The sequence below is a fragment of the Argopecten irradians genome, chromosome 2 (assembly GCF_041381155.1).
Source record: "Argopecten irradians isolate NY chromosome 2, Ai_NY, whole genome shotgun sequence".
In the NCBI taxonomy this organism is placed as follows: domain Eukaryota; kingdom Metazoa; phylum Mollusca; class Bivalvia; order Pectinida; family Pectinidae; genus Argopecten; species Argopecten irradians.
The window spans coordinates 3,428,874-3,450,938 of NC_091135.1; the positions used below are offsets into that span (position 1 = coordinate 3,428,874).

Consider the following 22,065-nt stretch of genomic DNA (forward strand, 5'->3'; position numbering starts at 1 on the left):
TCGATTAGTGTTGTTGTTCGATACTGCTAGTACAATCAGAAGCATGATTATTTTATAATATCGATTAGTGTTGTTGTTCGATACTGCTAGTACAATCAGAAGCATGATTATTTTATAATATCGATTAGTGTTGTTGTTCGATACTGCTAGTACAATCAGAAGCATGATTATTTTATATTTTTTAGTTAAGGATGTATTTTTCTTAGCAGTCAAAATTTCTTGTAATAAACTTTTTTTTCTCATATAAATTTTTGGAAACAGGAGTTCAGACCATTGCAGAAAACGGAAGAAAAAACAGATGTCCGTGTTCTCGTTTTTGAGCTATTGTCTCTCAAAGATACCTAATTGACAAGATATTGAATTATATGTGAATTTTACCGTTTTGACCATAAACATGATAGATTAAAGCCGTTACTTCCTAATGAGGTGTTTGATATGTATGGGTGTTGACGGACTTTTTGTTCTAGTGGTCTTCTTTAAAAATAGACCTGTTATGATTAATAAGACACATGTTTTTTCTCAGAATAACAACTTATGCTACCCCTTAATTTTAAACTACAAAATCCACCATTTTCAGCCATTTTTGCCAAAATTAACCCGTTCTAGAAAGAGTTCTGGTATAAAACTTTTATAAATATTTTGTATATCAATAGGGAAAATATTGCTCTTTCTAAACCAGACAGAAAAATGGGGTCCGTTTGCTTGAACATGTGAAAAAATGACAAAAGTGTATCATTTCACACATAAATGCTCAATATTTTAATTAGCACGATCCTAATACAGATTTTCAACAAAACTTACCTCGATACAGCTAAAACTGCTGGAGCAGTATGATTTAAGTAGAAACAATTTAAGTAAAACTTTGGCTCAACTCAAAGAGAAAAAGACACATTTTCAAAATAGCGTTTCCGCAATTTACCCCGTGCCCCATTTGGTTTATCATCTCATAAACTAAACAAAGTAAGAAGTTAATCCTAAAATAATCGCAGTCGAGATTGTTACGTTTGTTTTTCACCGCGTCATCAACTTTCAAACTGGGGTAGGAGTAGCAACTCGTATTTAAAAATGCATTTTATTTAATTTGAAGTATTAAAAAGTAATATATAGTTTACCGGTAATGAAATGGTATATTTAGTTGAAGAGAATGTGTTTAAATTTTGAAGCGAGTTGAAGGCGAGAGCGAGTGTTAGGGGTCACCACGTGACGGCTCTCCGCCAATCATTTGGAGACATTTTGTCCGACGTGCGATAAATATATGTAATGTATACGCATGCCTAGAAATACTTTCCAAATATTACTAAGATAACCAAACAGAAAAAAATGCATCTCTGATAACGAAGACCACGTGATTGGATCTTTATTACAAACAACAGGGGTGACGGACCATTGGAGGAAATGTCGTAAGTGACACTTAACAGTCCATTAAGATTTTGAAAATATTTCACATTAACGAATCTTACGATCTGCATAGAAGGACGAAAGGTAATATACTTCAACATCTTGACTTTATACTTATACGGCTTATATACCAGATATATACCAGATTTCTGTCTATTTTAAGCAAAGCCTCTTGACCACCTAAATCTATAGTCTGTACAGAATCATAATCATATTTGCGCAAAACTCAAAAACTTGAACTAATGAAATATTGAGCACATCCAGTTCTATACCTTATATACAAAATATACACTATATGTCCCTTGTTTTAGCCTGCTTATAGTAATGTCTTCAATAACAGCTAGGGTAAAACTTAATGTCACAGTTCTTCCAATACGTGTTTATGAGGGTCTTGAATCTGTTCACCGACTCGGCATTAACAATTTCCGAAGGTAGGGAGTTCCAGTCGTTGATCACTCTTATTGCAAATGAATGTTTCCGAATGTTAAGTCTCGTATGAGGTTTCAGTAATCTTTTATTGTGTCCCCATGATAAGATAAATATAGCTATATATAAACAAGTCAAGCATAACGATGTGGGTGTTTGTAAAATCGTTGATACGTTTATGTCATCAATAAGGTGTAAAGAATTAGGAGCTTCTAACGTTAGAAATACCTAAATATTGTATAGACAAATACTATACGGCATGGAACTTTAAACCTATAAATCTGTATTATCTTAATTAAATTCAGCATAACATCAGATGAAATTTGCAAATCAAAATTGCAATTGTAGAGCCTGCATTTCATACAATGAAATTGAAACATTAACATTATATCATCACATTGTGTGGTGATTGTTCCAATCCGTAATTATAACTGGTGATACAATAAAAGTATCCACTTATGCTAAGCCTTGTTCGTTTTCAAAACAGCCCGGAATTCAAACGGTTGTGGTAGGGTTGCCCCTGGAACGGGAAGTAAGGTTGGTAAATCATCGGGGTCAGCAGGTACAAGGTCAAACCTCTGTACCAGTGACGTCAGAATCAGAAAGAGTTCCAGTCGTGCAAGAGATTCACCCATACACACCCGTCTACCGAGAGAAAATGTCAAGACCTGTTTCTCCTTTCCAGTGAGTTGTCCGTCGTTTCCCAGGTATCTGTTGGGATCAAATTTTGCTGGATCAGGAAACATTGTAGGGTCCATTAGTACAGAGTCTAGATTGGCAGTGATTAACGATCCTTTAGGGATGGTCATCCCCCGGAACTGAATGTCATGTTTTGCTCCATAAGGAAGTCCTACGGGCGCAATATTGCCCTTGCGACTGACCTCTGTGATGAAGGCCTGATAGTAAGGCATGTTCGGTTTGTCGTTGAGTGACGGGTACCGACCAGTGCCCACTACAGAACTAATTTCTCCTCGTAACTTTATCTGAATGTCTGGATAATGGAGGAGATACAGAATGGCCCATTGTGTGGTTGCTGCTGTGGTTCCCGTCCCGGCAACAAACAGATTCATAACTGATATCTCAATATTAAAATCATCAAATACGGGATCGTTCAGTTCGTGTTTGGACTTCTCTCTCAGGAACGCATCGATAAAGTCTCGTATGTTGCCCTCATCTAGTGTACGCTTGTGCTCTGCAATTTCTTCTTGGATGAAATCGCGAACAGCGTGAAATACTTTGGTGAACAGTTTTATGCCGATGAGGTCTCCCGGGAAATATCGTAGCCAAGGGATAACATTAATACATCCTCTGAAAGGGATCAAACTGAAAAGCTTTTCCAGTAAAGCTAATAGTTTCTTGAATTTGTCGTCATCGTACTCGAATCTATCCCCAAACACGATACTACAAATGACGTTGGAGACAGCGGTCTCAATAAGCCTATTAGCATTATAAGGCTTACCGTTCTGTTCGTTGATCACTCCGAGAAATGCCTCCACTTCCTCCAACACACGACCTTCTAAAGTCTTCTTCCCGAATCCAAACTCACGAAGACAGGCGATGGAAAGTGTACGTGTGCGTTTCCAGTGTTCACCAGAGGATGCCACGATTCCTTTATTTTTCATAAGATAAGACAGTAAGTAGCTGCCACTTGGCCGATCAGAGAAATCATCTCCTTGTTTTACAAATGCATCCCTTAACGCGTCACAACCATTAATTACAACAGAGTATGTACGACCGAGTTTAAGACAGAAAACGTCCCCATACTGTGCGCGAAGTTCTCGGTATAAATCCTCGGGTTTTTCTTTCAATAAGAGGGGAATGTGTCCAACAATAAGGTAGCCCGGAGGACTGGGCGGTAGATTGGCCGGTCGGTGTGTGACCCATCTGACAAGTAACATTAACAGTAAAACACAAACGCCTACCGTCACAGCGTTAAATACCAGCAAGCTATCTAGCTCCATTGCAGATTACAGACAGCTTGTATGGCTAAATTGTAGTTTCTAACCCACGGAAAAGTACGATAGCCGACAACGACAAAGCTGCACAAATCATTATCTACAACAGATAATCGGTACATGCATTTTTATGATAGGAGAAACAAATATGTGCGAATGCTGATTGTTTTATATTTCAGCGATCTCACTAGTAACTACCTGTATATACGCTAACTCCTGTGTCAGAGTCTCCCTAGATGTACTGTATGTAACTCCTCTTGCAGTCACTCGCTTCCATATGTTATTTATCCACTAGTGTCGAATTCTTACAAGGTCAAGGCTACGCATATCGTATATACAACTTCACGTTACATATATTATATAGACTAAGGCTTCTTAAACTGCCAAAGGAAGTGGATCAAATCTGAATTTAAATAACAACCCATCTTAGAATGAATGTTACTACTTTTTGTTACCAGACAAAAGGATAAAAAAAACGTTTTACTTGTCACATCATTGACAATGACGAAAAGGAATCGATGTGTATGAGTTTGTAAAGCTGAATTCTCCCAAACAGACGCTCCTTGTACATGCTATAGACATGAGTTAACATATTTACATGGTTATGTGGTGACATATATATGCATCGAGCCATGTGGACTTGTTTAACTCACAGGGACTTGTAACGTAGGTTGTGAGAAAGTCTGTTGTGTATACATGTGTACTATAGGCCTATATACTATATAAAAGGACAAGGGAACCAACGGCTCGCTTGGAAGAGGTACACCTGCCTCTACAAAAGTCGCCGGTATTCCGTCAAACATATATAAATATGTATATATTTAATACTAATATATTCTTAAATAAATTTTCGATACGGAAAACACAACTTCAGACACGAAATAATATATTAACATACCTTTATTTCACTATGAACGCGGAAAATGCAGTCAGATTTCCTCACTGTCGTTTTGCCTGTCCAGTGAAATCTAGGTCAAAGGCACTCATATTCCCTTGTAACAAATTTTGTATGCATTCATTTCACTTTCTGGTGATATTTTCCCATTGCAAATACAAATAGGCTATCTCCGATAACTCTTTCATTAATCCAATCCAACAACTAAGCGAGGAATCACACTTTTTTTTTATCCAGCACTCGACTCTTGTTCGTATAATCCGCCATATTGTAATTGATGATGGGTACCTTTTTAGTGTACCCGCCCTTACCCGATACTGCACTGGAATTCTGTACCCATACTCTGTATAAATTAAGTTTCATGGTTAGGGTTTTTAGAAGTACCTATATTTGAAATACACATATCATTAATTGAAGAATCTAACTTAAGTCGAGACTCTAATGTTTTACTTTACCGCTACCACATTAATATTGTAGCTTTTAGTATACAGGCACTGTGTATATGGGGTTTCCAGTTCGGGTCCGGGTATGGGGTACACAATATCCACTCAAACGTGTTTAACCTAGATTTCAGTGGACAAGCAAAACGACAGTGAGGAAATCTGACTGCATTTTCCGCGTTCATAGTGAAATAAAGGTATGTTAATATATTATTTCGTGTCTGAAGTTGTGTTTTCCGTATCGAAAATTTATTTAAGAATATATTAGTATTAAATATATACATATTTATCCATGTTTGACGGAATACCGGCGACTTTTGTAGAGGCAGGTGTACCTCTTCCAAACGAGCCGTTGGTTCCCTTGTCCTTTTATATAGTATATAGGCCTATAGTACACATGTATACACAACAGACTTTCTCACAACCTACGTTACAAGTCCCTGTGGTTTAACTCAACTGTACATTTTTTTCCATATTTTGCCAATTTACAAACAGCACAACGATCTATAGGTATATCAAATATCACTAGTTCATATATATCAACCTTCTTGTGTCATCGTTGAATTAAACATTTTTTTACCATCCTGAGTATATGTACTGTTTAACATAGCCTGTTTGATTCAACTCTTTATTTAGATTATTGAATTTTCTATTTTCTTTTTTTTTTAAAAAGATGCAGACACAATTAACAACAATGTAATCATATATTTTATTTAAACATTGATGTCACTATTTTTTAACTTCATCGGGGTATGAAAGAAATTTTGTTTGAGATTTTCTTGGGGTAAATAGTAAAAAGAATACTAAGTAAGTGCAATGACAGTGAGTCTCTTTTTAGCACATTATCATTTTTCAGATCAATGTATTGATAAATGTCAGCCTTGATGAAGAGCAGTCCTTTGCTAATGTCGGAACTATAGAAGAAATCATAAAACCGACCACCTAAACTACATGTATATGCTGCTTTGGATAACTCAATATTTGAATCTCTTGGGGAAGAAATCAAGAATTTGTGTTCAAAGAACTCTGGTAGCAGCCTAGAGAACACAGACAAAAACTCTATGCAAAAATTTCTTTTCAAGCAATTGAAATGGAAGGTGGATGCTCCTTTATTCTATCGCTTTTGGATGCACAGTGTTCAGTAAATCCAAAATCAAAAGCTCGAAATCAAAGAAAAACAGTAACAGATGTCCTTGCTGCGCATGTATCTGCTGGCTGTAAATTATGAAGCATATACAACAGGGATATGAAACCTTGACAACACATTCCCTTTGCATGACGCAAAAAAGGCTGCATTATTCCAGTTATTCAAGGTCAAAAAGAAAAAGAAACTATATTAGAGAACTTTTCATTTCTGGTAGCGAAAGTGTGGGGAAAGTATATATCATTTGCAGCTGGACTACCAGATTTCATTACACATCCGTTTATGGCCGAAACTACCACTAAAACCAAAAGGCTATGTTATAGCTATTTACTGAATCTAATCATTAAATTTATCGATGATTTTACAAAACTTAGATAGAGTTATGATGCATGTGTGTGTGTGTGTGTTTATGTAAGTATGTAAACTATATACACATGCTTTCGCGTGTATGTATATAGGTAAATATAAACCCATATTAGATCAGATGTATGAAAGAACAAAGTATTTAATTTACTGTTTTAGTTATAATCAAGATTATTGATCTATAAACTTAAACAGGTCAACATGGGTGTTTTAAAGAAAAAAGAGGCCAAACATGATGAGATGGTGGATATATGTCAGTTTATGAACAAGTATGCACCAAACACTGCAACTCCAGTCAAAAGTTTGAGTGGCGGTGACTATCTCACATTTGAGAGGCATATCCCATCGAGACCAAGATACACCATACAACAGATAAGAAACTCTTGTACCGAAAATGGAAGAATTTCACAACCAAGCTAAGTTGTTAAAGGTAAGTTGATTTTCTGTGGTGTTATCTTTTAAGATTTCTACAATGGAATACTGAATGAAGAAGAGTCAGCTAATGCAGTTGATAATTTGTTATTAAAATTTTTAATAAATTGTCTAGAGACATTTTATGGAAATGTTCTTAATGTCAACAGTTTCTATACAACTCTCGTTATATATATATGACATACGTTTAGTTGATTGATTGATGTATATTATTTGTATTCCAATTTTGTACATATAACTATTAATCATTCTTATATAATGGTAAAGAACACTAACTATTTAAACATGTTCTTTTGGTCTGTTGATAGGTGATGTGGAAAATATTATATTCTCCCAGAGACATTGGAACACTCTATCAAGGAACATTACGGATTCCAGAAATGTTCCTAATGATCATCCATCTGCAAACTTCTATGCATCTTAGTTATGGCAGAAAAGCTTACGGATGCATATCTGGTAGCAGGTGCTATAAAGCATTTCGGAATGAGTTCAATGGCAACACAACCAACGAACAACATGTATGATGGACAGATGGGTGACATCTGGGATGAAACAAAACAACTTTTTGGACCTTGATACAACAGAATTCCCTGATGACGGATCGCAGTAAAATAATTACATATGCAGATATTGTGGCAAAAGATACATCCAAAGTCAAGAACTGCGCAAGCATGAGAATAATATCCATGGCCATCCTGAGCCTCTCTATGAAGCACCATCAGAAGTTCTACCAACAAGGATTACATTTTTAATTACACAAACAGCGTTCGTCTTCTCGGCCTTTTACAAAGGAATCACAATGATTCTATTTCTATGGGGACGGGGAACGCATGATGTTGTTCAACCAGTATCTCTGCCTGCTGTATAAGGTATCGGGATGTCAAAAGTATGCATTTGAATTTTGGAAACTATTTGTCAATCAAAGGTTTTGCTGTCTCCAAGATTTGCACATCAACTTAATGAAACCGGACAGTTAATCACCGTGGAAAGGTTGACACCAATCATCCAAATGATTTGGATCTAGAGCACTGTAACAAAAGTGTTCAAAGATGAGGCATAGCTTCCGGGGTATATTCAGTGACAAAACCATTGCACGGGTTAGCTCTAGCTACATATCTAATTGTGAAAAACTTTGACAAGGAGACTGAAACACATAGCCCCTCTGCTATACATAAGGCAGATCTAACGGAAAATGTCCATATAATTGTCACCCAACTGCTGCAACAGAATGTTTATGATAACATTCCCGGGAGGAGACATGATGCTTTCCCACAAACAAAATCAAATCCTTTCAGAAATCTTGACATGGATGCGGTCACAGACTGGATAAGTAGTTTCTTACGCAAGTTTGTTGCCAAACACTTTTAACCGATACCAGACCAATGGGGTATGTGTTTCATTATAGAGATCGTGGTTCAATATTAACAATTAATTCCTCTATGGCTCAAAGTTACACACATGAATTGATGCAACATATCATTAAGTTTCAAACTAGGGGGAGATAATCTAGCATAAAACTGCTGAGAAAGTGTTATCAACCACTTAGGGTCTGGTGGCCAGTCTGCATTTGTCGGAACTTGCTAAATCTTCACCATGAGAGATATGCCGAGAGCGACCGCTCGACCCGGGAAACGTATAAGCGTTAGATGTTATCAAACATTGATGGTCGAAAAAAGCACAAAGGCGAAATCTGTTACACGGAGAGAACATCTGATGAAAATCAATATGTGCTTATTGTGACCTCTTAGTGTTTGATTACAATGAGTTTTCTCGAGAAGGGAGAAAAAGCGAAGGGAGTTATGTATACATTGTCGACCATTTTGGAATATACTGCCTGCCCCATTTTATTCAAATATCCGAATTCAATCGTTGTATCTTAATTCCGATAGAAAAGTTTGTCTGTCAACATCTTGATTCATAATTTGCAAATACTGTTTCTCTGTGTATAAGGTTACACAGTTCAACTTGTTTTTGTAAGTGTTGATCATTATGGCCTCAGTGTTGCCGTCGTTTTCTATTGATTATTGACCTCTGCTTGATTCTCCAGTAAACGGGACCGGTTATCAAAAGTAACAGGGTCGTCAACTGGTCATAGGATAATTCACTAATAGGACTTCGCTAGACAGACTTGAGGGCGATATATATCAAATACTAGCAAATGGCACAACAAAACTATACTAACTTTAATCGCCATGTTAAAGGACATAATAACAGATGCAAAACATTTTCACTGTCCCAGATACGAGACGTTCTAATGATGACTTGGGGGGAGGAGGAGGGGGATAGACATGGAAATATGTCATGGTGGAAATCGTAGCATTGGACGATATGAGACGTTCTGATGATAAATTTGGGGGATAAACATGGAAATATGTCATGGTGGAAATCGTAGCATTGGACGATATGAGACGTTCTGATGATAAATTTGGGGGATAAACATGGAAATATGTCATGGTGGAAATCGTAGCATTGGACGATATGAGACGTTCTGATGATAAATTTGGGGGATAAACATGGAAATATGTCATGGTGGAAATCGTAGCATTGGACGATATGAGACGTTCTGATGATAAATTTGGGGGATAAACATGGAAATGGTCATGGTGGAAATCGTAGCATTGGACATATGAGACGTTCTGATGATAAATTTGGGGATAAACATGGAAATGTGTCATGGGGAAATCGTAGCTTGGACGATATGAGACGTTCTGATGATAAATTTGGGGATAAACATGGAAATATGTCATGGTGGAAATCGTAGCATTGGACGATATGAGACGTTCTGATGATAAATTTGGGGGATAAACATGGAAATATGTCATGGTGGAAATCGTAGCATTGGACGATATGAGACGTTCTGATGATAAATTTGGGGGATAAACATGGAAATAAACATGGAAATGTGTCATGGACGATATGAGACGTTCTGATGATAAATTTGGGGGATAAACATGGAAATATGTCATGGTGGAAATCGTAGCATTGGACGATATGAGACGTTCTGATGATAAATTTGGGGGATAAACATGGAAATATGTCATGGTGGAAATCGTAGCATTGGACGATATGAGACGTTCTGATGATAAATTTGGGGGATAAACATGGAAATATGTCATGGTGGAAATCGTTGCATTAGACAATATGAGACGTTCTGATGATAAATTTGGGGATAGACATGGAAATATGTCATGGTGGAAATCGTAGCATTGAACGGGGCGGGAGGTTTTAAAAAATGACTGCGAAATTGGCACAAGTCAAAGATCACCACATGCCAAAATTTCAAATCAACGTAAACTTGGTTAAATGGCTTTCTATGCCATCCATCTGTGCTCTTTTGATGATATTTCATTAGATATTTATACCTCCCTATGTTTCTGTTTGTTGTTTACTTTGTTTTTCAGTTCTGGATTTGTATACCTAAATTCTTAGTACTGTTGTGGATTCTATATTTCTTTTGGTGGAATAATATCTGTCAATCTTTTGTTCGCATATTTCCCCCTTTTAACATGTTTTATTGTTCCAGTTGCAATGCTGCCTACCAATGTATAGAACGAATAAATACAAAAAAAAAAAAACCCAAATCAGTTTGGATGATTTTAATGATGATTAAGTGACATATTTTAATAATATTGATGAAATGGTTTAAACCATAAATTAAATCAAATGTATTTATTACAAATGGAATGCTTCTTTTCCATTATAATATCCACTCACTTAACAATTTTGATGTGACTAAAACAGTATTGATTTCACTGTCATTACTCATTTCTCTTCTTCATGCAGACACTGTAAAATTGGCCCATGTCTCCAATTGGTGAATTTTTCTCCATACTTTCCCAATTAACAGTCTCTACTCCTACACAGACTGTCTCCCTCGTTTCCCACGTCCACAGACTGACTATTTTCCACGCCCACAGAGCACTTGCTCTTTTTTAACATTTAAGTCAAAAAATACAATTTCGATTGTCACATCGGACCAATTCAGCACATTTTGTAATCTCGTATTGTTGGTGATGGACATTTCCCTCTGATGTCATTTTCCTGGATTAAAGCACCAATAGCTGTTCCAAGCTTTCTTCCTCTGTAGGACCTTCACTGTTTAACATTTTATATATTGGGTCACTAAACATGTTTCCTAGGTTAAATGTCACCTTCACAAGTCAGTGTCCATTACTGGATCATCTCACACCAATGATCTGTCTGTTACTGATCTGCCGCCAGCTGCTGTAGAAGAAGTCTGCGTCGTTTCTCCAGTTCCCCTTCACTGACATCACTCTCTGTGTCATAGTCTCCCTACAATACACAAAGAACATCAGCAGAGTCACAATAGGATACAGTTAATCAAATCACATTGTTTCAGCTGATCATTACAACAGCTAACGATGATAATTAACTTTATTATGAACATTTACAACAAAGTAGCAAAAATTGTCAAAATATATCAGTGACACTTGATATCACGTATATATAATTGGTCAGTTCTGTATAATGAGATAGATATATTAAATATTATTATATGAAGATCCATGATAATACAAGTCCTGTTTTCAAATTTCTATGTATACCCATGCAGTTCTATGATAACAATTCATGGAATTTGTCTGTGTAGTTTCCCCTCCTGCCTGTTGGAGTTGACAGTCGCAATCTCTCCTTAACCTTCCCTCAAAACTCCTGTGGCATTTATTTATATCATTATCCTCTGCTTGTATAATATTAAGCTACAAAGCATTGTTATGAATATTTTATCTATCAACTGCTGTGTGAATTAAACAGCAATCCAAGCAGACTTTGGTACCTCAGTTTGACTTAAATGTTAATTGTTAGTCTACACCCTCCCAAAAAGATTGATGTAATTCCCTCCAACACCATGGAAGTATTATTTATCAATAGGCACCATTTCACAAAACCGACATGATAATCCAACACCAAGCTGAATGAAAGCTAGTCCCCTAGCAACACAGATAGGTTTATATGTTAACCTTCTCTTACATAGCTTCAGCTTTACTTCTGACATAGCTTATAGTAAAGTTTGACCTCTAAACTATAGATTAATTTGATCTTTGAACTCTGACATAACTTTCTATGACTAAGAATGCAATTACATTATAATCTTTGACAAAAATGCATTGGTTCAAGGTATACCTTTACATGACCGTTAATAAAAAACATGTTTATAATGTATTATTTTAGGCATACATGGATGTAGTATAAAACACAATATCTGATATAGATCCAATAGTAATTCTTGATTTGTTACGTTTTTTCTTCTATAGTTTTTTATGGTTTGTTGGTATCGGGTTTTAAAAGATATTTTTCTTGCTTAACCAAACTAGAATCAAGATTGCAGCAAATGAAGGCAGTGAAAGCGCAGTTAGCAATACTAAACAACCTCTCCCTTCTGATATTAGCCCTTTGTTTCCTCATGGCCTACTATCTGGTGTCAGCAACAATACCATTCTTGTGAGAGTGTTTGATGGTAGTTTGGATTGTTACAAAGACAGTGTTGACTGGCATTTACTGTGTCGAAATTCGGGTTTTTATTGTATTAATCTATTGTGTACTGGACTTTCTGGCTGACAATATTTATCTTTATCGCTGAATAAGCACAAGGTTTTTATTGTGGTAGGGATTTATCATTTATTGTTTGTGTACTGGATTTCTGGCTGACAATATTTATCTTTATCGCCGAATAATCACAAGGTTTTTATCATTTATTGTTTGTGCACTGGATTTCTGGATGACAATATTTATCTTTATCACTGAATAAGCACAAGGTTTTTATTGTGGTAGGGATTTATCATTTATTGTTTGTGTACTGGATTTCTGGCTGACAATATTTATCTTTATCGCTGAATAAGCACAAGGTTTTTATTGTGGTAGGGATTTATCATTTATTGTTTGTGCACTGGATTTCTGGATGACAACAAAATCTTTATCACTGAATAAGCACAAGGTTTTTATTGTGGTAGGGATTTATCATTTATTGTTTGTGTACTGGATTTCTGGCTGACAATATTTATCTTTATCACTGAATAAGCACAAGGTTTTTATTGTGGTAGGGATTGTGTACTGGATTTCTGGATGACAACAAAATCTTTATCACTGAATAAGCACAAGGTTTTTATTGTGGTAGGGATTTATCATTTATTGTTTGTGTACTGGATTTCTGGCTGACAATATTTATCTTTATCACTGAATAAGCACAAGGTTTTTATTGTGGTAGGGATTTATCATTTATTGTTTGTGCACTGGATTTCTGGATGACAATATTTATCTTTATCACTGAATAAGCACAAGGTTTTTATTGTGGTAGGGATTTATCATTTATTGTTTGTGTACTGGATTTCTGGCTGACAATATTTATCTTTATCACTGAATAAGCACAAGGTTTTTATTGTGGTAGGGATTTATCATTAATTGTTGTGCACTTGACTTTTTGCCTGAAAATATATATCTTTATCGCTGAATAAGCACAAGCAAACTAAATGTAAATAGAAATAACTCACAGCACGTTCACATGCACCAGTGGTATCGTGTTTCTACAGCAGAAAGATAGAAAAGTTGGTGTTCTAGGATTAATTTGACTGTCAATTGAAACTAAGGTATCACAACAAACTAGCAAGTCTTCCTTACCAACCTGAAATCTAAGGTAGACCATGTACCCTGTCCCACCTACTGAAATCTAAGGTAGACCATGTACCCTGCCCAACCTATTGAAATCTAAGGTAGACCATGTACCCTGCCCGACCTATTGAAATCTAAGGTAGACCATGTACCCTGTCCCACCTATTGAAATCTAAGGTAGACCATGTACCCTGCCCGACCTATTGAAATCTAAGGTAGACCATGTACCCTGTCCGACCTATTGAAATCTAAGGTAGACCATGTACCCTGTCCGACCTATTGAAATCTAAGGTAGACCATGTACCCTGTCCGACCTATTGAAATCTAAGGTAGACATTGTACCCTGCCCGACCTATTGAAATCTAAGGTAGACCATGTACCCTGCCCGACCTATTGAAATCTAAGGTAGACCATGTACCCTGCCCGACCTATTGAAATCTAAGGTAGACATTGTACCCTGCCCGACCTATTGAAATCTAAGGTAGACCATGTACCCTGTCCTACCTATTGAAATCTAAGGTAGACCATGTACCCTGTCCCACCTATTGAAATCTAAGGTAGACATTGTACTCTGCCCTACGTATTGAAATCTAAGGTAGACCATGACCTATATTACACATGGGAACTAGTTGCAATCTCTTTGTATCTGGATCTACCGCAGTGTCTTTAGCACAGATCATAGAAGTGGTTTAGGAGTTTCATTCTAAATAATTTGAACTATCAAACACCTAAAGGGGAAAAAAGTCACAATATCCTAGCTATGAGATTATGAACCTATCGTAACTGAGACCCCAACAAATCTTTATACCTGAGTCCCACAGCACCTACCTAATCTGGCTTTTCTATATTAGCTGTGAGACTCCAACAACACTTAATATCCTAGCGCCCACAGCTCAAACCTAACATAGCTTTACTATCCTATCTCTGAGATCCCAACAACACTTTTAATATCATAGCTCCCACAGCTCCAACCTAACATAGCTTTACTATCCTAGCTCTGAGACCCCAACAACACTTTTAATATCCTAGCCCCAGCAACTCAAACCTAACATAGCTTTACTATCCTATCTCTCAGACCCCAACAACACTTTGAATATCCTAGCTACAAGAGCATCAACCTGAGCTGAATCCTGCCTAGTAGCTCACATAGTCCTGTAAGTAACTAAGCCTAGTTTAGTAGCTATTTGGCCTCCACCTACGTTGTATAATATATATCCTAACTTAGCTACCTTACCCTAGACTTATCTTTCCTCCTTCTCTTAGACTTAGATGATTTGTGATCATCACGATCAGCATCACTGCCACTGTCGTCCTAAAATACAAGATTTTCTTATCACACAAAACAGCATTCCTAAAACTTTTGTTACCTCCCTTGGAATTCTATTAAGGGTTTGATCTCGTCAATGGGCTATAACTCTAATAGCTAAGTGTGTGGAGAAATTCTCAAATAAAACCATCAAGGGAACAATTTGCACAAAATTATGGTCCTTCTCAGCAATTTGAACTATATATTTTAAGAAAGACAAACAGCATAAGTATATCTTTTAGAATTCTAACATGAATCAAGATTCATCGTTAAAAGCAATCAATCAAGACTTTATTGACATGAAATATATACTAAAGATGGCACCATTTGTCTACACACTTCACTAAACTGAATGATGTTAAAGTGTTTAGATATAATTCATGCAACAAACAATTATGGTCTATTCTATGAAATAAATAAAATTAACAAATCAAAATTCTTCTATAAATATCTGAATTCCCTTATTAATATTCATATTTCTAAGTCACACAGATAATATAAAGCATGCCTATATAATGACAAACAATGTATTATCACTCACAAGCAAAAGCCATTCAACACAATGATAGAAATCACATTTCCATGATTTACCATATTTTTCTTATTAAGAGTGTGTCCTCTTATAAGGCCACCCCAAACTTTTGTCAATAAAATGCAATTCTTTTCATATAAAATTTGCAGTAGCTGGGCCAATTCTGTCAAAGCAGGTGCCAATGAAATAATGTTTCACAAATGTTTGATGCTTAAAACGTCAATATCATGTCGTATAAGTACTGAAATGTTTCTGAATAGAAATGGTGAGATCTCCTTGTTAAATCACAATATACATACACCTTTTTGTTTGAAGATGTGTTTAAAAGATTTAATAAATTATTTACTCTATATTTATAAATGCAGCTTAATAATACACATGTTATAAGCGTTTTAAATTTTCCATTGGCACAAATTGGCAAAAGCAGTGTCCGCCATCCCCTATACAGCCTTTATTACCAACACTAAGCACCCATATTGAAGAAAATTTTGTAAATTAATTCTAACTATATAAACGAGGTCTACAAACCACTTAGCCATTGATCCTCTAATGGAGTGTCCATGTTTTATAGTGACCAGTTATTAATATCAACTGATCTACCTCAACCCCAAACAAAAATCTTACAGTACTTTGATGGCTAGACAGTTGGGGACAGACAATAAATGATGTACACAATATAACACCATACAGACCTATACAATATCGACATAACATATACTGAGAGAGACTCTCCATACAGACCTATACCAACACAACATATACTGAGAGAGACTCTCCATACTGACCTATACCAACACAACATATACTGAGAGAGACTCTCCATACTGACCTATACCAACACAACATAGACTGAGAGAGAGTCTCCATACTGACCTATACCAACACAACATATACTGAGAGAGAGTCTCCATACTGACCTATACCAACACAACATTGACTGAGAGAGACTCTCCATACTGACCTATACCAATACAACAACATTGACTGAGAGAGACTCTCCATACTGACCTATACCAACACAACATTGACTGAGAGAGAGTCTCCATACTGACCTATACCAACACAACATATACTGAGAGAGAGTCTCCATACTGACCTATACCAACACAACATTGACTGAGAGAGAGTCTCCATACTGACCTATACCAACACAACATATACTGAGAGTGAGTCTCCATACTGACCTATACCAACAAAACATATACTGAGAGAGAGTCTCCATACTGACCTATACAAAACACAACATATACTGAGAGAGACTCTCCATACTGACCTATACCAACACAACATAGACTGAGAGAGAGTCTCCATACTGACCTATACCAACACAACATATACTGAGAGAGACTCTCCATACTGACCTATACCAACACAACATATACTGAGAGAGACTCTCCATACAGACCTATATACCAACACAACATAGACTGAGAGAGAGTCTCCATACTGACCTATACCAACACAACATATACTGAGAGAGAGTCTCCATACTGACCTATACCAACACAACATTGACTGAGAGAGAGTCTCCATACTGACCTATACCAACACAACATAGACTGAGAGAGAGTCTCCATACTGACCTATACCAACACAACATTGACTGAGAGAGAGTCTCCATACTGACCTATACCAACACAACATAGACTGAGAGAGAGTCTCCATACTGACCTATACCAACACAACATTGACTGAGAGAGAGTCTCCATACTGACCTATACCAACACAACATATACTGAGAGAGAGTCTCCATACTGACCTATACCAACACAACATATACTGAGAGAGAGTCTCCATACTGACCTATACCAACACAACATATACTGAGAGAGAGTCTCCATACTGACCTATACCAACACAACATATACTGAGAGAGAGTCTCCATACTGACCTATACCAACACAACATATACTGAGAGAGAGTCTCCATACTGACCTATACCAACACAACATATACTGAGAGAGACTCTCCATACTGACCTATACCAAAACAACATATACTGGAGAGAGTCTCCATACTGACCTATACAAACAACATATACTGAGAGAGTCTCCATACTGACCTATACCAACACAACATATACTGAGAGAGGGTCTCCATACTGACCTATACCAACACAACATATACTGAGAGAGAGTCTCCATACTGACCTATACCAACACAACATATACTGAGAGAGAGTCTCCATACTGACCTATACCAACACAACATATACTGAGAGAGAGTCTCCATACTGACCTATACCAACACAACATAGATTGAGACTCTCCATACTGACCTATACCAACACAACATAGACTGAGAGAGAGTCTCCATACTGACCTATACCAACACAACATTGACTGAGAGTGAGTCTCCATACTGACCTATACCAACACAACATAGACTGAGAGAGAGTCTCCATACTGACCTATACCAACACAACATATACTGAGAGAGAGTCTCCATACTGACCTATACCAACACAACATAGACTGAGAGAGAGTCTCCATACTGACCTATACCAACACAACATATACTGAGAGAGAGTCTCCATACTGACCTATACCAACACAACATAGACTGAGAGAGACTCTCCATACTGACCTATACCAACACAACATTGACTGAGAGAGACTCTCCATACTGACCTATACCAACACAACATAGACTGAGAGAGAGAGTCTCCATACTGACCTATACCAACACAACAATTACTGAGAGAGAGTCTCCATACTGACCTATACCAACACAACATGACTGAGAGAGACTCTCCATACTGACCTATACAATACCAACACAACATATACTGAGAGAGAGTCTCCATACTGACCTATACCAACACAACATATACTGAGAGAGAGTCTCCATACTGACCTATACCAACACAACATATACTGAGAGAGAGTCTCCATACTGACCTATACCAACACAACATATACTGAGAGAGAGTCTCCATACTGACCTATACCAACACAACATATACTGAGAGAGAGTCTCCATACTGACCTATACCAACACAACATATACTGAGAGAGAGTCTCCATACTGACCTATACCAACACAACATATACTGAGAGAGAGTCTCCATACTGACCTATACCAACACAACATATACTGAGAGAGAGTCTCCATACAGACCTATACCAACACAACATAGACTGAGAGAGAGTCTCCATACTGACCTATACCAACACAACATATACTGAGAGAGAGTCTCCATACAGACCTATACCAACACAACATAGATTGAGAGTCTCCATACTGACCTATACCAACACAACATATACTGAGAGAGAGTCTCCATACTGACCTATACCAACACAACATAGACTGAGAGAGAGTCTCCATACTGACCTATACCAACACAACATATACTGAGAGAGAGTCTCCATACTGACCTATACCAACACAACATATACTGAGAGAGAGTCTCCATACTGACCTATACCAACACAACATATACTGAGAGAGAGTCTCCATACTGACCTATACCAACACAACATATACTGGGAGAGAGTCTCCATACTGACCTATACCAACACAACATATACTGAGAGAGAGTCTCCATACTGACCTATACCAACACAACATATACTGAGAGAGAGTCTCCATACTGACCTATACCAACACAACATATACTGAGAGAGAGTCTCCATACTGACCTATACCAACACAACATATACTGAGAGAGAGTCTCCATACTGACCTATAATACCAACACAACATATACTGAGAGAGAGTCTCCATACTGACCTATACCAACACAACATAACTGAGAGAGAGTCTCCATACTGACCTATACCACACAACAACATGACTGAGAGAGAGTCTCCATACTGACCTATACCAACACAACATTGACTGAGAGAGAGTCTCCATACTGACCTATACCAACACAACATATACTGAGAGTGAGTCTCCATACTGACCTATACCAACACAACATATACTGAGAGAGAGTCTCCATACTGACCTATACCAACACAACATATACTGAGAGAGAGTCTCCATACTGACCTATACCAACACAACATATACTGAGAGAGAGTCTCCATACTGACCTATACCAACACAACATATACTGAGAGAGAGTCTCCATACTGACCTATACCAACACAACATATACTGAGAGAGAGTCTCCATACTGACCTATACCAACACAACATATACTGAGAGAGAGTCTCCATACTGACCTATACCAACACAACATATACTGAGAGAGAGTCTCCATACTGACCTATACCAACACAACATATACTGAGAGAGAGTCTCCATACTGACCTATACCAACACAACATATACTGAGAGAGAGTCTCCATACTGACCTATACCAACACAACATATACTGAGAGAGAGTCTCCATACTGACCTATACCAACACAACATATACTGAGAGAGAGTCTCCATACTGACCTATACCAACACAACATATACTGAGAGAGAGTCTCCATACTGACCTATACCAACACAACATATACTGAGAGAGAGTCTCCATACTGACCTATACCAACACAACATATACTGAGAGTGAGTCTCCATACTGACCTATACCAACACAACATATACTGAGAGAGAGTCTCCATACTGACCTATACCAACACAACATATACTGAGAGAGAGTCTCCATACTGACCTATACCAACACAACATATACTGAGAGAGAGTCTCCATACTGACCTATACCAACACAACATATACTGAGAGAGAGTCTCCATACTGACCTATACCAACACAACATATACTGAGAGAGAGTCTCCATACTGACCTATACCAACACAACATATACTGAGAGAGAGTCTCCATACTGACCTATACCAACACAACATATACTGGAGAGAGTCTCCATACTGACCTATACCAACACAACATAGACTGAGAGAGTCTCCATACTGACCTATACCAACACAACATTGACTGAGAGAGAGTCTCCATACTGACCTATACCAACACAACATTGACTGAGAGAGAGTCTCCATACTGACCTATACCAACACAACATATACTGGAGAGAGAGTCTCCATACTGACCTATACCAACACAACATATACTGAGAGAGAGTCTCCATACTGACCTATACCAACACAACATATACTGAGAGAGAGTCTCCATACTGACCTATACCAACACAACATATACTGAGAGAGAGTCTCCATACTGACCTATACCAACACAACATTGACTGAGAGAGAGTCTCCATACTGACCTATACCAACACAACATTGACTGAGAGAGAGTCTCCATACTGACCTATACCAACACAACATATACTGAGAGAGAGTCTCCATACTGACCTATACCAACACAACATATACTGAGAGAGACTCTCCATACTGACCTATACCAACACAACATTGACTGAGAGAGAGTCTCCATACTGACCTATACCAACACAACATATACTGAGAGAGAGTCTCCATACTGACCTATACCAACACAACATTGACTGAGAGAGAGTCTCCATACTGACCTATACCAACACAACATAGACTGAGAGAGAGTCTCCATACTGACCTATACCAACACAACATATACTGAGAGAGAGTCTCCATACTGACCTATACCAACACAACATATACTGAGAGAGAGTCTCCATACTGACCTATACCAACACAACATTGACTGAGAGAGAGTCTCCATACTGACCTATACCAACACAACATATACTGAGAGAGAGTCTCCATACTGACCTATACCAACACAACATATACTGAGAGAGAGTCTCCATACTGACCTATACCAACACAACATTGACTGAGAGAGAGTCTCCATACTGACCTATACCAACACAACATAGACTGAGAGAGAGTCTCCATACTGACCTATACCAACACAACATTGACTGAGAGAGACTCTCCATACTGACCTATACCAACACAACATATACTGAGAGAGAGTCTCCATACTGACCTATACCAACACAACATATACTGAGAGAGAGTCTCCATACTGACCTATACCAACACAACATTGACTGAGAGAGAGTCTCCATACTGACCTATACCAACACAACATTGACTGAGAGAGAGTCTCCATACTGACCTATACCAACACAACATATACTGAGAGAGAGTCTCCATACTGACCTATACCAACACAACATATACTGAGAGAGAGTCTCCATACTGACCTATACCAACACAACATTGACTGAGAGAGAGTCTCCATACTGACCTATACCAACACAACATATACTGAGAGAGAGTCTCCATACTGACCTATACCAACACAACATTGACTGAGAGAGAGTCTCCATACTGACCTATACCAACACAACATTGACTGAGAGAGAGTCTCCATACTGACCTATACCAACACAACATATACTGAGAGAGAGTCTCCATACTGACCTATACCAACACAACATATACTGAGAGAGACTCTCCATACTGACCTATACCAACACAACATATACTGAGAGAGAGTCTCCATACTGACCTATACCAACACAACATATACTGAGAGAGACTCTCCATACTGACCTATACCAACACAACATTGACTGAGAGAGAGTCTCCATACTGACCTATACCAACACAACATTGACTGAGAGAGAGTCTCCATACTGACC

General features: G+C 37.6%; 2 protein-coding genes across 5 annotated transcripts in view; both read right to left on the bottom strand.

The window, feature by feature from the left end:
* Window positions 1-730: 730 nt before the first annotated feature.
* On the bottom strand, window positions 731-4,076 carry LOC138314164 (cytochrome P450 2C3-like). The gene has a single exon (XM_069254346.1). It carries the CDS (start codon window positions 3,783-3,785, stop codon window positions 2,286-2,288), a length of 1,500 nt encoding a protein of 499 aa, XP_069110447.1. The 5' UTR covers window positions 3,786-4,076; the 3' UTR covers window positions 731-2,285.
* Window positions 4,077-10,634: 6,558 nt separating this feature from the next.
* The window catches only part of LOC138314165 (pre-mRNA-processing factor 40 homolog B-like), a 45,014-nt gene continuing 33,583 nt past the window's right edge, over window positions 10,635-22,065 (bottom strand). The window contains exons 21-23 of one of the 4 annotated variants that reach the window (XM_069254347.1): window positions 14,912-14,989; window positions 13,560-13,592; window positions 10,635-11,346 (exon numbers count right to left, since the gene is read on the bottom strand). In XM_069254347.1, coding sequence (XP_069110448.1) covers window positions 11,257-11,346; window positions 13,560-13,592; window positions 14,912-14,989 — 201 coding nt within the window. In that variant the 3' untranslated portion in view covers window positions 10,635-11,256. The remainder of the gene's footprint in view (window positions 11,347-13,559; window positions 13,593-14,911; window positions 14,990-22,065) is intronic. The other 3 variants (XM_069254349.1, XM_069254348.1, XM_069254351.1) reach the window with 3 other exon arrangements.

What these genes read in the sequence shown, in the direction of transcription:
- LOC138314164 (XM_069254346.1), bottom strand. Translation starts at nt 3,785, where the DNA reads ATGGAGCTAGATAGCTTGCTGGTATTTAACGCTGTGACGGTAGGCGTT.